Source organism: Stigmatopora nigra, chromosome 8, assembly GCF_051989575.1.
Source record: "Stigmatopora nigra isolate UIUO_SnigA chromosome 8, RoL_Snig_1.1, whole genome shotgun sequence".
Taxonomy (NCBI): Eukaryota; Metazoa; Chordata; class Actinopteri; order Syngnathiformes; family Syngnathidae; genus Stigmatopora; species Stigmatopora nigra.
Genome location: NC_135515.1, coordinates 2,347,768 through 2,361,826, shown reverse-complemented (window position 1 = coordinate 2,361,826; position 14,059 = coordinate 2,347,768). Strand labels below are relative to the sequence as shown.

General features: G+C 40.1%; 1 protein-coding gene across 1 annotated transcript in view; it reads right to left on the bottom strand.

Annotated features, from left to right (window-relative positions):
* LOC144200904 (FRAS1-related extracellular matrix protein 2-like) overlaps positions 1-14,059 on the bottom strand; it is a 52,621-nt gene that overhangs the window by 8,555 nt on the left and 30,007 nt on the right. Inside the window, exons 6-12 of the mRNA XM_077723284.1 lie at positions 13,259-13,510; positions 4,429-4,578; positions 2,303-2,512; positions 2,038-2,235; positions 1,321-1,485; positions 1,061-1,243; positions 856-986 (exon numbers count right to left, since the gene is read on the bottom strand). Of these exons, the coding sequence (XP_077579410.1) occupies positions 856-986; positions 1,061-1,243; positions 1,321-1,485; positions 2,038-2,235; positions 2,303-2,512; positions 4,429-4,578; positions 13,259-13,510 (1,289 nt within the window). The remainder of the gene's footprint in view (positions 1-855; positions 987-1,060; positions 1,244-1,320; positions 1,486-2,037; positions 2,236-2,302; positions 2,513-4,428; positions 4,579-13,258; positions 13,511-14,059) is intronic.

Sequence of the window (14,059 nt, the reverse complement as noted above, 5' to 3'; positions counted from 1 at the left end):
GTTCTCATGGCCGGCCAGATGCATGAATGCCTGGGGAAATAGGCTCCGCCCTTGAATAATACATGTTGCATGGCGTGCCAAAATTGGGGAAAAATATGCTGATTGGAAATGGAGTTTAGTAAAAATTTAGGCTGTTTTGAAGTTTAAAAATTAGGGATGGCCAAGACTATAAAGTAAAAAAACGCAGAGATTTGAGTGAATTATGAATGCATGAAGTCAGAATTTTGACTTGGAAGTTAAATTTTGAGGGTTTTGTTGGAGATTAAAGACAGAATTTTGATATTATTCTAAAAGTCCAAAGTCAGGCTCCATTTCAATTGTTGAATGACTAAATGTTTTTTTTGGAGAAAAATGAGTTTCTCATATTTTTGTTGACTCACATATTTGTTTAAAATTTTGGAATTAGGCTCACTTTCCATGTTTTGTTTCCCAAAATTAACGGGCTCGTTTCCTGCAATTTTTATTCCCATAACAACAAAAAACTTCCATAAAAACAAAAAACGGAGTTAAACGTGTTTTCTTCTTAAAAAAAATCAGTTTTTTTTTACTGAAACGAGAAGAAAAAACAAAAGCTACACAGGATTGGAATTATTGCTAGTTTTTTTGTCAAATCCCATAAAAACAACAAAAAAACTTTTTATCAAAAAAATCATTTTTTTACTGAAACGAGAAGAAAAAACAAAAGCTACACAAGATTGGAATTATTGCTTGTTTTTTTGGCCAACTCCCATTAAAAAACAAAAAAAATGGAGTTAATCTCATGTTCTTTTTTCTTTAAAAAAATCATTTTTTTACTGAAACGAAAACCAAAAGGTACACGCCCCCTTGTAAAATCATCTCGTTTTTCCAATGTACCTGTATCTCTGCCACCATGTTCTCATCTGGCTTCAAATGCACTGTAAAGGCCTCCCTCATCTCTCGGACTCCATCATATAAGACCTCCACCTCCACATAGAGCTGCGTATCACCTTCTTTAAACACCAGTTCTTTGTAAAAACAAGAAAACAAAATCAATCCAAATAAAGACAACTTAGGCCCCGCCTCCCCAACCGCCACCCACCTTCCGACACGGGATGATAATCTTCTCCCGAGGTGGCCGAGCCGTCTTTGGTGTGCACCCTGACGACGGACACTTTGGAGGGGTCCCCCAAACGAAGCACGGGGATTCTCACCACGGCCATTAGCCCCGCCTCCTTGGGCTCCTTCACGCTGAATTTGCTCTCGCCCAACTTGATGACGGGCTCTAAATGGGGATAAAGAACGTAGCGTCCAGGTGAGACGGCAGGCGGGACCTCGTCTTCCCGTCCCCTCATGTCTTACTGTCGCCGTGGTCTGTGATCCTGATCAGCGTCTCCTTTTGCGGCCCGAGGGAGGCGCCGAAGGGGGGTTGGCCCTTGGGGCTCCCCAGGAGAAGACGTAGCTCTTCGTCTTCTTCGTGCTCTGTGTCGTCCACCAGTTCCAGGACGCAAGGTTTCTCCACTTCGCCTGGTCAAAGCATACAAAAATGCATTATATTTTTTTAGCTAGGTCTATAGTGTCTTCTGTGTCTGTATTGCTACTGCAACCAAGGAAAATTCTCCAATATGGTACTAATCTAATATTTGTTTCATGTTGAAGGGAAATAAGATAAAAAAGGGAAGCTACAAAGGAGGACTTAGTGTGTCAAAGTGGCGGCCCGGGGGCCAAATCTGGCCCGCCGGATCATTTTGTGTGGCCCGGGAAAGCCAATCATGAGTGCTGACTTTCTGTTTTAGGATCAAATTAAAATGAAGAGTTAGATGTATATTACATTTCCTGATTTCCCCCCTTTTAAATCAATAATTGTCATTTTTTAAATCATTTTTTCCGTGTTTTTAGTTCAAAAATAATTTTGTAAAATCAAAAAATATATATTAAAAAAAGCTAAAATAAACATTGTTTTAGATCTATAAAAAACTGAATATTCAGGGCTTTTAATCCAGTTCTTTTAATCCATTTATAAAAAAAAAAAAAAATCTAAATATTATATCTAAAATTATCCGGCCCACGAAAAATCACCTGGAAGGAAAGTGATGAACGAGGCATCCGTATTGGGCCTTTCCACAAAGTCCATCATGACCTGCGCCGTCCCTTGCCGGCTGTAGCAGCGCACCGTCGACCCACGTCCGACGTCGCCGCTGCGGTACACACTAGCCGAAACTCGTCCGGACCCCTCCTCGACCACGTAGAGGGCATGGCGGAATTGCACCTGAGGCACTATCAAGGCAACAACGACAGTCAAACGTCGGCTTCCCGAGTCGACGTCCCGACAGTCGGCACTCACGGTCGGACGCCGAGTCGTCAATGAGGACAACCGCCTTGCCAGGCTGCCCAACCACGCCATTGACGGGCATCTGCAGGACCAGCTGGAATTTCTCAGGACCCTCCAGGACGGGCCGACCCAGGTCATCCAGGACGGTGACGCGTAAAGTCTGGGTGCGAACCCCCGGGGCAAAGTCCAGATTGCGGCTGATCCCCACATAATCCTCTCCGGCTGTCCAGAAAGAACACACACACAAAAAATTGCCATGATTGACAGGATGGTGCATTCGGTGGTAAGTGGACTCGATGGAATTTGAGGGATTTAAAGAGCCGCCAGATGAAATTTAATGTTATTTTAAGACATGAAGACCTTTAAGACCAGTTAAGAACTTTCAATTTAAGGCATTCTAGCACTACATGATGAAACTCAATGCTGTTTTAAGACACTTGATTAAGATTTAAGGTGTTTCAAGACTTTTCAAGGATGCCTCGGAACCCTAAATTAAAGCAATTCAAGATTTTTCAGATAAAATTCATCAAAAATCATACATTTAAGCCATTTTAGCCAATTTAAGTCTCTATAGGGACCCTGAAAAGAATAATTTTAGGACCTAGAATCCAGAATTCAATGCCTTTTCAAAACAATTTCTCACAGCAAGCAAATTCAAGACTTCCTAAGGACCATAATACCCCCAAATTCTAAGAAACTGAATAGCTATCAGACCAAAATCCACTATATTTTTTAAGCTACTTGAATACAATAAAGACTTTTTTTTAAAGATCCTCCAGGAATCCTTACGGGACAAAAATTCAAAGCCTTGATCAAGATGAGTACATTTAGGATTTGTTAAAAAGCTGTTAAAAAAGCCCCAATTCCAGGAATTGGAATAATAAGCAGCAGCAGTCTAAAATGAATTCCTCCACCCCCCCCCCCCCCCCCCCCCAAAAAAAATGTTCTCTCGCTGGGCTGGCAAACGTTCCACATTTAGCGTCCGACTTTGAAGAAGCAGTTGAGACGGGGCCGAGTTTGCATAAGATTAGTTGGTGAGTTAGCGGCGAGGTCACGAGGCGGCGGCGGAGGAGGCGGGGCTGAAAAAAAATACGCCGGTGGGCTTGACACGATGGAGGCCGGGAAAAAACACTTTGCATGTTTACTAGGATCACAGTCCAAGTTTCCAAATCCGTTTTGGTGACAATTTTAGACAAATTAGGGCTGTGTTTTTGCCTAACCTATGGCTCAGGAGCCACATTTGGCTCTTAGGATAAGTGTATCTGGCTCTTTGCTAATCTTTGAGCTAAAATTGCATCCTGATGAGTATATTTTTGTTTCACTTTTTGAAGAAAACTAATTAAAATGGATATAAAAGTACATTCAGGTTCATTTACTTCAAATTTAGCACTAAAAAACGTGTTTTCTTTTTAATTAAAAAGTTAGAACTATGTATATGGCCTTCATGATACAATTTTTGCAATTTTTAATGGAAACCATCTTTAGTCCAAATCTGCATAAATACAAGATTCTAAATATAAACAAGAAAAATTTTAAAGGATGTGTAGCCCTAAATAAGTTCTTTAAAAAATTAGCTTATGCATTCCAACCAGGAACAAAAAACATAATTAAATATCTTATTCAAACTAGGTAGAACTTTTCACGTCAATTTACTTCAAATTCAGCAGTAAAGAAAACGTTTTTTTAATTAAAAAGTTAGAACTATGTATGGCCTTCATAATACTATTTTTGCAGTTTTTAGTGCAAACTATATTTAGTCTAAAACTGCTTAAATGCAAGATTCTAAATATAAAAAATAAAACATTTTAAAGGATATGTAGCCCTCAATAAGTCATTAAAAAAAACTAAAATCATCCAAAAATGGCAAATTAAAACATTAGCTTTAGCATTCCAACCGAGACCAAAAAATATAAATAAATATCTTATTCAAACTAGGTAGAACTTTTGTTTTAATCTCTACAACTAGTATTTCAAAAAGATTTGGAAGGAATACGAGAACTATTACGAATACTACGATATTTTAAGACACCTTAAAAAACGCTTTAAAAAAACTTTGTTGACATTCCAACCCGCTTTAGAACAAACGATGACAAGCCCAGCCTATTGTTGGCAGCTCAAAAACCTGCGAGGACACGTACCTTCCGCCGAGACCGGATCCGTCTTCCGGGAGCGCACCGTCACGGTCCCGGCCTTGGACAGGTCGCTTCCTGTCCTCCACACCTGCACCTCCACGTAGCCGTCGCTCTCATCCACGTGGTAGTCGGCGTTCCCAAAGTAGAAGACCGGAGCTGAGAGAAAAAAAAAAGGAGGGTCGGGGGGTAATTTAACGCTGTAATTTTGTCTTGGCTGTCTGACAACAACGTCTGATTCCGGCAAAAAAAAACGCAGCTTATTACAGGGGAAATGAAAGAAATGTCTCCACCGGGAAGACACGCTGTAATTGCAGTACATACTTTAAAAAAGACTCTCTTGCTTCCTGCTGCCGAGTTTTTCATTTCAGGAATTCTATTTCTACGCACAAAACATGACAAAAAGCTCAATTTGACCCGAGATTAAGACCAGATAAAAATGGATTTCACACTCTTTGAAATATGGTGATTTGCACTGAAGCACGGGAGTCAAACCTGAGGCCCTGGGGCCAAATCGGGTCCCGTCTGGCATTTTGTGCGGCCTGCGAAGGTGCGCATTGCGTATATATCTTGCTAATTGGCATTAGCAAGTGGCTAATAATTACAATATCAGATCATATAGTTCATGTAGGGTACTCGGACGCTTGGTCGCCTGGACATTTGGTCGCCTGGACGTTTGGTCGCCCGGACATTTGGTCGCCCGGACGTTTGGTCACACGGATGTTTGGTCACACGGATGTTTGGTCGCCTGGACATTTGGTCGCCCGGACATTTGGTCGCCCGGACGTTTGGTCGCCCGGACGTTTGGTCACACGGACATTTGGTCGCCCTGACGTTTGACATAAGAGTTTACTGTTGAAACCAGCTCTCAAAATTATATTTATGAAAGAGAGTTTAATATCTAAATATCTACTTGGTTATGATGTAAAGTGGGAGGGACTATTTAAGCTAACGTGCTATAATATAATTCCTTTTGTAAGTATGAAACAGTGAAAATAATGAAATGTAGTATAAATGATGAATTCAAGTCTATCATAATCGATCATCTTCATGTCGTCAATGGATAACGTCCGCATCTCACGAGGGGCCGCCTTAAAGCCAAACGGCGGGGTGTCGAAGCGGCGACGCCACCAACAAAAGCCCGTGTGTCTGAGTCTCGTTATCCCAGGCGCGCATGAATCACGCCGCTGACAAACGGAGGAAGGCGGCCGCTAAAGACGCGCCAATAAACATGCTGAAATGGATGGCGGCGGCGGCCGGGGGGCAGAGTTGTTGTTGTCATGACGATGGCGCCGAGCGCCGAGGAGAGGATACTTCATCGGTGGCGAGCTAGCGAGGCCCCGCCGAGGGGAGCGGCCAATGAAATACGACGGCGGCCGTGCGAAGATCAGGTTATCTGGGGGGAGCCCGGGCCGGCGCGGGAGGAAATAAAGATATAATCATTTTTGCCAAACGTGCGTCAGGGGGAAGAAGACAGCGCCACCCGCGCACCTGCTCGCTAGGTTTTTGCCCAAAAATGCATCAAACGTTGCCCTTGTAATTGCTTTTTGATCGGGATAGTCAAAAGGTCATTTTTGCTAGCTTAGAAAAAGAGTAGCATTTCTTTCTAACAATGTTTTATGTCACTCACTGGTGTCAAAGTGGAGGCCCGGGGGCCAAATCTGGCCCGCCGCATCATTTAGCGCGGCCCGGGAAAATAAATTATGAGTGCCGACTTTCTGTTTTAGGATGAAATTTAAGAAGAGTATAGATGTATGTTAAATTTCCTGATTTACCCCCTTTTAAATCAATAATTGTCATTTTTTAATCCAATTTTTCAGTTTTTCATTAAAAATCATTTTGTAAAATCTAAAAATATTTAAAAAAGCTAAAATAAACATTGTTTTAGATCTAAAAAAAACTGAATATAGTCAGGGCTTTTAAAAAAGAGTAGCACTTCTTTCTAACAATCCTTTTTGCTAGTCTAAAAAAAAGTATCACTTCTTTCTTCAAACATCCAACAAAACCCAAATTATTCTACAGATAACCAGCAAATATTGGCGCATAATACTTTGCCGACAAAGAAAACTTCATTTTCAAGATTCCGGGGGCCAGTATTTACAATGAATTTCCGGCTTCTCGTTTACTTTCAAGTGGAATCGCTAAAGCTAACAAGCCAGAAAATGAATTACATTGACACAGGGAATCTCTATCCTACCGTATACGTTAAATAAGGGCCCAAAAAAATAGAAAAAAACGCATAGGGCCTCCCCCAAGGAGGCTTTGGGGGTCGAGCAGAGTGTTTACCGACAAGCCGCTTGAATCCACTTGAACTTTGGGTGACACCCCCACGGTGCCGAATGGCTTTTCTAATGCCGAAGTCCAATCCAAGCCAGGCTCAAGCTAGTAAATGCTACGCTACGTTAGCCCGGGTACGACAATTAATACAAACCTGATGTCTTACCGATTAAATACCTTCAGAAGACTCAGAATTTTATTTTTAAATGCGCCGTACGAGAAGGAAATGTAAATATTTGCCGCGATTTGACGGTGGTGGCAACAAAAATGTTGCAAGACATTTTGAAAGTACGCTTGAGTCATTTTTATGGCTGAACTAGATTTTGTTCTACTTTTGGAAGGCCGTGTTATCCATCTAATTGCAGCTAAATAATGGAATAACAATTAAAAGTGATGTATGTGGATGCCCTAAAGCAGGCGGTAGTACATTTGTACTATTTGTGTAAGCAAACTTATCTTAAATACTTTAGGCGGCAAGCAGTAAAATGTTTTATTTGGCAAATGGCTGTCACCGCGGGAAGTACAATTCCATTACTTTTAGTTCTGAAGCAGATATTTTTCTCTATTTCAGAAAGTGGCGTTATCCATTGAATTTGTGGGTAAATAATGTTATAAAAAAGGGAATTTAAGTATTTCGTAAAGCGGGATTTGTATTATTTTGGTCTAATTGAACTTGAGGAGCAAGTACAATGTTAGTATTAATGTTTAAATACTCATATTCATTCATTTAGTAGTAATTTTAAAGAAAGAACAACGTCTGAGAGTTGTTTTGTCAAGCAGGACGCGATGCTACAGCGCCAACTTCAAAATAAAATAACAGATGCAGCTAACGTAGTGACATTTTGATATTTCGGAAAGCGGGGATTTGTATTTTTGGTCTAATCGAACTTTAGGATCAAGTAAAATGTTAGTATTAATGTTTAAATACTCATATTCATTCATTTACTAGTAATTTTAAAGAAAGAACCAAGTCTGAGAGTTGTTTTGTCAAACAGAATGCAATGCTACAGCGCTAACTTCAAAATAAAATAACTAACATATTGACATTTTGAGGGGTTTTGTAATTTAGATCTTGTTTTCGCATAATAAAACACTTAATCTGCACAGAAAATATAGGATTTAGCGGTTTCTATGTCCGAAACAAATATTTTCCTACTTTTTTGCCCCGTGTATTTTCAAAGTAAAGACTAAAGAAGTACGACCTCGTGTTTCCGAAAACAAAGTGAGTAAAATTGAAGTTTTCCTAAAACCATATCCTCGTGTTCAAACACTCATGACATCTGTTCCCCTAAATGAAAGGGAACAACCCAGGTGAAGAATAATCACAACGTGCAACTTTCCCAGGCAAAAGCTCTCGCAAAAAAAAACACACAAACAAGCCGTCTTCTTTACGACGGCTGGTAATCACCGCTCGGGGAAGCCCAGCGGAATTTACTGGCGGGCGGACGGTAAATTTTTACAAGTGGCGTCTTGTTCTCGGAACGGTCTGACAACGGCTCAGGTGATATCAAACGGCAATTAGCCCGGCAAGAAAGGGCAAGCCTGACGGGAAAAAACGCAAATGGGAATTGAGCACTCGCAGTCCGTCCGTCAATGTCATCAAGGTTGCTGCCCAGACGGCAGCCAAAGTTTTTCAGTCTGTCAATCATGGAGATGCGGCAGAAGGCCGACTAACCCAAGGGTAACCTTACTTTTTATATATATTATTAATCAAGATGAGTAATAATAGGCTCTGTATAGTCTAGATCAGGGGTGGGCAAACTTTTGGGATCGGACGGGGGCTACATTGACTTTAAGAATTTGACAGATGGGCCAGGTCAGCACAAGATAGGATACAAATAAAAAAGTGCATCCGTTAACAGTACATATGAAACATAAACTGAAAAAAAGGACTATTAAGTATTAACATACTCATCATTAAAGTAAAAAGTATAAAGTACAAAGTCAGGTAAAAAGGAATGTATTAGGAAATATTAAAATGTCATTTAAAAAAAAGATGGGGGGGCTGTAAAATACAAAAAACAAATGAGTGGACAGAGCTACTGCCACTGGCTTCTGCGTGACGGCGCCATCTTGGGGAAAAATATTTGGACAACGTTGGCGGGCCGAATTAAAAAGCCTAACGGTCCGGATGCGGCCCGCGGGCCGTAGTTTGCCCATGTCTGGTCTAGAGTTAAATTTGAGGATTCTGGGGTCACTTCCTTGGTATTTTGGGCCATTCCGGGGTCACGTTTTGGGGCATTTCTTGTTGATAATGGGGTTATTTTGGGTCACTTGTTCTTGGTCATCTTCAAACAGGTTTGACTTACTTCCTGTATATTAGCCTATCACAGTCCAGGATTGGATGTGAGCTAAAAGCAACAGTGACATTTCACTTGGGATGATAATATTATGTCGAGAGCTTTTGTTTTGTAGGAGGAGAGCTCCCAATCCAAAAATGGAAAACCGATGACATGATGGGTAATGAGGTCAAAGGTCACAGAGGTCAGAAAAGGAATTCCTGATGGAGAAGTGCTTTCTCCGAGGGCTTCCTCACTGACTCTTGGATTTGTTCAGACACGTTTGTGTCCATCACAAGTAGTTGAAAACTTTTGTCTCAAAAATATGAAGGAAGGGTGGCAAAGTGGCGGTCCGGGAGCCCAATCCGGCCGGCCATAGACAATTAATGGACATCTCTGAACTGGGACAGATTGCAAATACAAATGTGTCTTTTTTTAGACTTATTCCGGGTCAAAAAAAGGATGAACTCCGCTTAAGATTGACAACCGGCATGAGCATTTTTTGTTTGTTCCCACCCCGTCGGCGATGAGTGTTTGGAAGTGGCGTTGAGTGACAGCAGGTTGACGCGTAGTAGCAAACAACAACGTGCAACAAAGCCCCGGGCCATCGCTAAAAAGGCCTCGTCTGCTAATCAATGCACCAACGAACTCTTTGACTTTGTAGCCAGAGAAGACGAGAAGAAAAATGTCAAAATGTTTGACGGCGTTTTCCACAAGGTGAACTTTCGAACCTTCCGGAGGAGGTTGGCTTCAAATGTCAACAATTTTTTGGGTCATATTCAAGTTTTTCAGTTTAGCTAATGCTCTACTTACAAAGATCAATTGAATTTTTTATTGTTTTTTTTTAGGATTAGAAGGACTACTCTGATTCTGTTCTTAATCTGGATTTTTGGGTGAATTTTTTTGGGATTTTCCGCAGTGCCTATTTAAATTTAGGTTGTAGGTTTTTGATTTTGTGTTTTTTGAGGAAATGTGGGTTTGTGTTGGGACTATTTGGAATTTTTTTGTGGGTATTTAAATTGTGGTTATTTGATTTTATGTTGCAGGAAATTGGGATTTGTTTTGGTACTATTTGCAATTGTGTTGTGGCTATTTGTAGTTCTGGATTTTGGCTATTTTGCAATGGTGTTTTTGGCCAATTTGCAATTCTGTTTTGGCCAATTTGCCATTGAGTTTTTGGTCAATTTGCAATTTTGTTTTTGGCCATTTTGCTTTTGTGTTTTGGCCAATTTGCAATTGTGTTTTGGCCATTTTGCATTTGTGTTGGGGGCTATAGAGTGTGGTTTTGTGACTATTTATTTATTATTTATTATAAGCTTTCATGCTTCAGGAAATTGGGATATGTATTATGATTATTTACAATTGTGTTTTGGCCATTTTGCATTTATGCTTTTGGCCATTTTTGTGATTTTGTTGTGACTATCTGCCTGTAATTGTGTTGTGACTATTTGCATTTGTCCTTTTTTTGGCAATTGGCATTGATGTTATTTTTTCAGCAAAATACATTGCTGCATTTATATTTGGACTACAGACATTTCTACCTTTTGTTGCTAGGAATGCTAATATTTGCGGTTTCTCCCAAAGCAGAGCTTTCTCTCGCTCCATTGCTCAAACTAAAAAGCCTCAGGGCGCATAAGAAGGAGTACACAAGCTCTCACTTTTGCATTTAGTTTTTTTTTGGTCCGTGGGCGACGACGTGACGAAGACGGAGCGAATATTCGACTTTCGCTCAATGCGTGCTAAGCTCAGAACGACCTAACTTTATTTACCGTATTTTCACGACTATAAGGCGCACTGCATTATAAGGGGCACCCTCAATCAATGACATGTTTTCCCATATATAAGGCGCACTGTATTATAAGGTGCACTGTATTATAAGGCGCACTGTATTATAAGGCACACTGTATTATAAGGTGCACTGTATTATAAAGTGCACTGTATTATAAGGAGCACTGTATTTATTATAAGGCGCACTTTCTATTTTGGAGAAAATTTAAGACTTTTAAGTGCGCCTTATAGTCGTGAAAATACAGTACGTTTTTTTAATTCTGCGTGGAGGCCACTATTGGTTGAAGTACTATTGTTTATTCAATATATTTTTTTGCATTTATCAGTATCAGTACAGATTTTGTTGTTTTCCAGCCTTATTTTATTTCAAACTTGACTGTAAAAGCTAAATACTGTATTTTCCATATATAAGGCGCACCACATTTAAAGGCGCACCCTCAATGAATGGCACATTTTATTTTATTTTCCATATATAAGGCGCATTGAATTATAAGGCGCCCTGTCTATTTTGGAGAAAATGTAAGACTTTTGAGCGCGCCTTATAGTCGTGAAAATACGGTAATTTATTTTTTTAGCACACAGTTCGTTTTCTTAGCGATCCCTTCGTTCGTTTGTCTCCGCCCACCGCCGGGCGTAATTAAAAGCGCTTTCGTTTGGTAGTGGCGACGAAAATTTCAGGCTGACGGCTAAGTTTTCACCAGCGTGAAAGATGGCGCGTTCATCTGCGGGAAAAAAAACAAGTGCTAAACGAACAAAGAAACATAGCGACAAGCGAGAGGAATATAATTGTCACCACGCGCCGTGATTCGCGTCCTCGCTTGGAAACAAACCGTTGCCGTTGATTGGGAGGCGTCTCAATCAGACGTCTTTTGTTTTAAAAAAAAAAGTTGGCGACTATTCCAACTCTATTAGCATATCTTAAGACACCCGACTTAGCTCTTGGGGCGCTATAATCTGCACAGATTTGGCTAGGGGAGGATTAAGGGAGCCCCCCTGGATTATTAGGGCTCTCTGGGGATAAGATACGTTCGATCGGAGGAGACGCAAGGACACGGGGAAAGTGGGGAGGTCAAAGAAAAGTCTTTAAAAATCTCATCTTTTTCAATAAAACGAGAAGCGCTGCAATACCACATCTCGCCACCGTATCGGAGTCCGGTCCAGTGGAGCTAACATGGCTATTTTTTTGTATGAATTCTAAACTCTTGCGACAAAAGAAGAAATGCTGGTAGTGCTGCTAAAAATGGCAAAAAGCAGCCAAGTGCAAAAAGTGTTTTTAATTAGTAACGTGCGTTTTGGTTCCGGGGAATGGATTCAATGTAAAAAAAAATATGCCAGCCTGTCTATTTGTCAATCCGGGGTGAAATTGTTTACTCGATTTTTTTGCTAGCGTGTTAGAAAATGCTAGCGGCCATGCTGTTTTGCAAGGCGGAATTATAGCGAGGGTCAGTGGCTTGACATTTCAACGGGAAGTGTGCAATAAATGTAAAAATCAAGAGGCTGACAAAAAGGATGATGGAAAACTCGATGTAATGTTATGTCAAAGTAAAACTAGTTTTTAGTGCTTTAACCATCGGAGCTGATAACTACGGTAGTTACGACATGAATCCGTTCTAGGGTTGGGATTGGATGTGACTGGACGTTTGGTCACCGGTCTTTTTGTCGCTTTTGGTCGCCAGTCTTTTGGTCTAAGTGCTGTTTAATATCTAAGTACTGTTTAATATCTAAGTACTGTTTAATATCTAAGTACTGTTTAATATCTAAGTTCTGTTTAATATCTAAGTTCTGTTTAATATCTAAGTACTGTTTAATATCTAAGTACTGTTTAATATCTAAGTACTGTTTAATATCTAAGTACTGTTTAATATCTAAGTACTGTTTCATATCTAAGTACTGTTTAATATCTAAGTGCTGTTTAATATCTAAGTACTGTTTAATATCTAAGTACTGTTTAATATCTAAGTACTGTTTAATATCTAAGTTGTTTAATATCTAAGTTCTGTTCAATATCTAAGAGAGAGTTTAATATCTAAGTACTGTTTAATATCTAAGTACTGTTTAAATTCTAAGTACTGTTTAATATCTAATTACTGTTTAATATCCAAGTACTGTTTAATATCTAAGTACATTTGACCGGCGACCAAAAGACCAGCGACCAAACGTCCGAGTACCGAGATTGTAAGGCAAAATCGGCGTATGGCGGTTAATATTAATTATTGTTATAGTTATGGAATTCAAGTCATCTTATCATTTTCTGAAATACTTTATCCTCACTGCGGGGTGCTGGAGCCTATCCCAGCTGACTTAGGGCAGCCAATCGCAGTATAGTTTGAATTAAGCACGCAAAATACTGTTATAAAGTAATGAAAAAACATCATATTCCCTCCCCAAAAATGTATGTAATGTATTTTCCAAATGTTAACATGCTAATAGCCCGAATACTAACGTTTATGAAAGGTCATCGCAAGGCATTCTGGGAATTTAGAAAATTGTCTTACCGTCATCGGCATCAGGCACGATGGTGATCCTGGCGCTGGGGAAGCGTGCCCCCAGCCGGCCCCCCATGGGCGCGCCGAGGGTGACGTTGAAGCTCTCCTCGGGTTCGTACAGGGAGTCGTCGATGACTACCACCCGGCAGGGCTTTTCCACCTCGCCCCTGTCGAAGCGCAGCATGCCGCGGTGGTCGTCGGGCCGTGAAATGTAGTCCGAGTAGGACAGGACGGTGGTGGGCACCGTGCCCGTGGCTGACTCTGGGGACGTTAGAAAAATATGTTATTTTAGGTATAATATTAAGATCTTTTTTTTTTAATAAATGGATTGAAAGAACTGGATTAAAAGACCTGAATATTCAGTTTTTCATAGATCTAAAACAATGTTTATCTTAGCTTCTTTTAAATATATTTGTAGATTTTACAAAATGATTTTTGAACTAAAAACAGAAAAAAATGATTAAAAAGTGACAATTATTGATTTCAAAGGGGGAAAATCAGGACATTTAATATACATCTATACTCTTCACTTTAATTAAATCCTAAAACAGAAAGTCAGCACTCATGATTGACTTTCCCGGGCCGCAAAAAATGATGCGGCGGACCAGATTTGGCCCCTGGGCCGCCACTTTGACACCAGTGTCTTACACCTTTCAAGGTGATTTAATTCAAAAAAACTATCAAGGTGATTTAATTAAAAAAAACTATATTTTTCCTTTAAACAGTTTGAAGAAGTTGAAAAAATAAAATGCTTCAAATAAACGGAATTACAGTAATCCCTCGCTACAACACAATGTACTACTTTGCTAC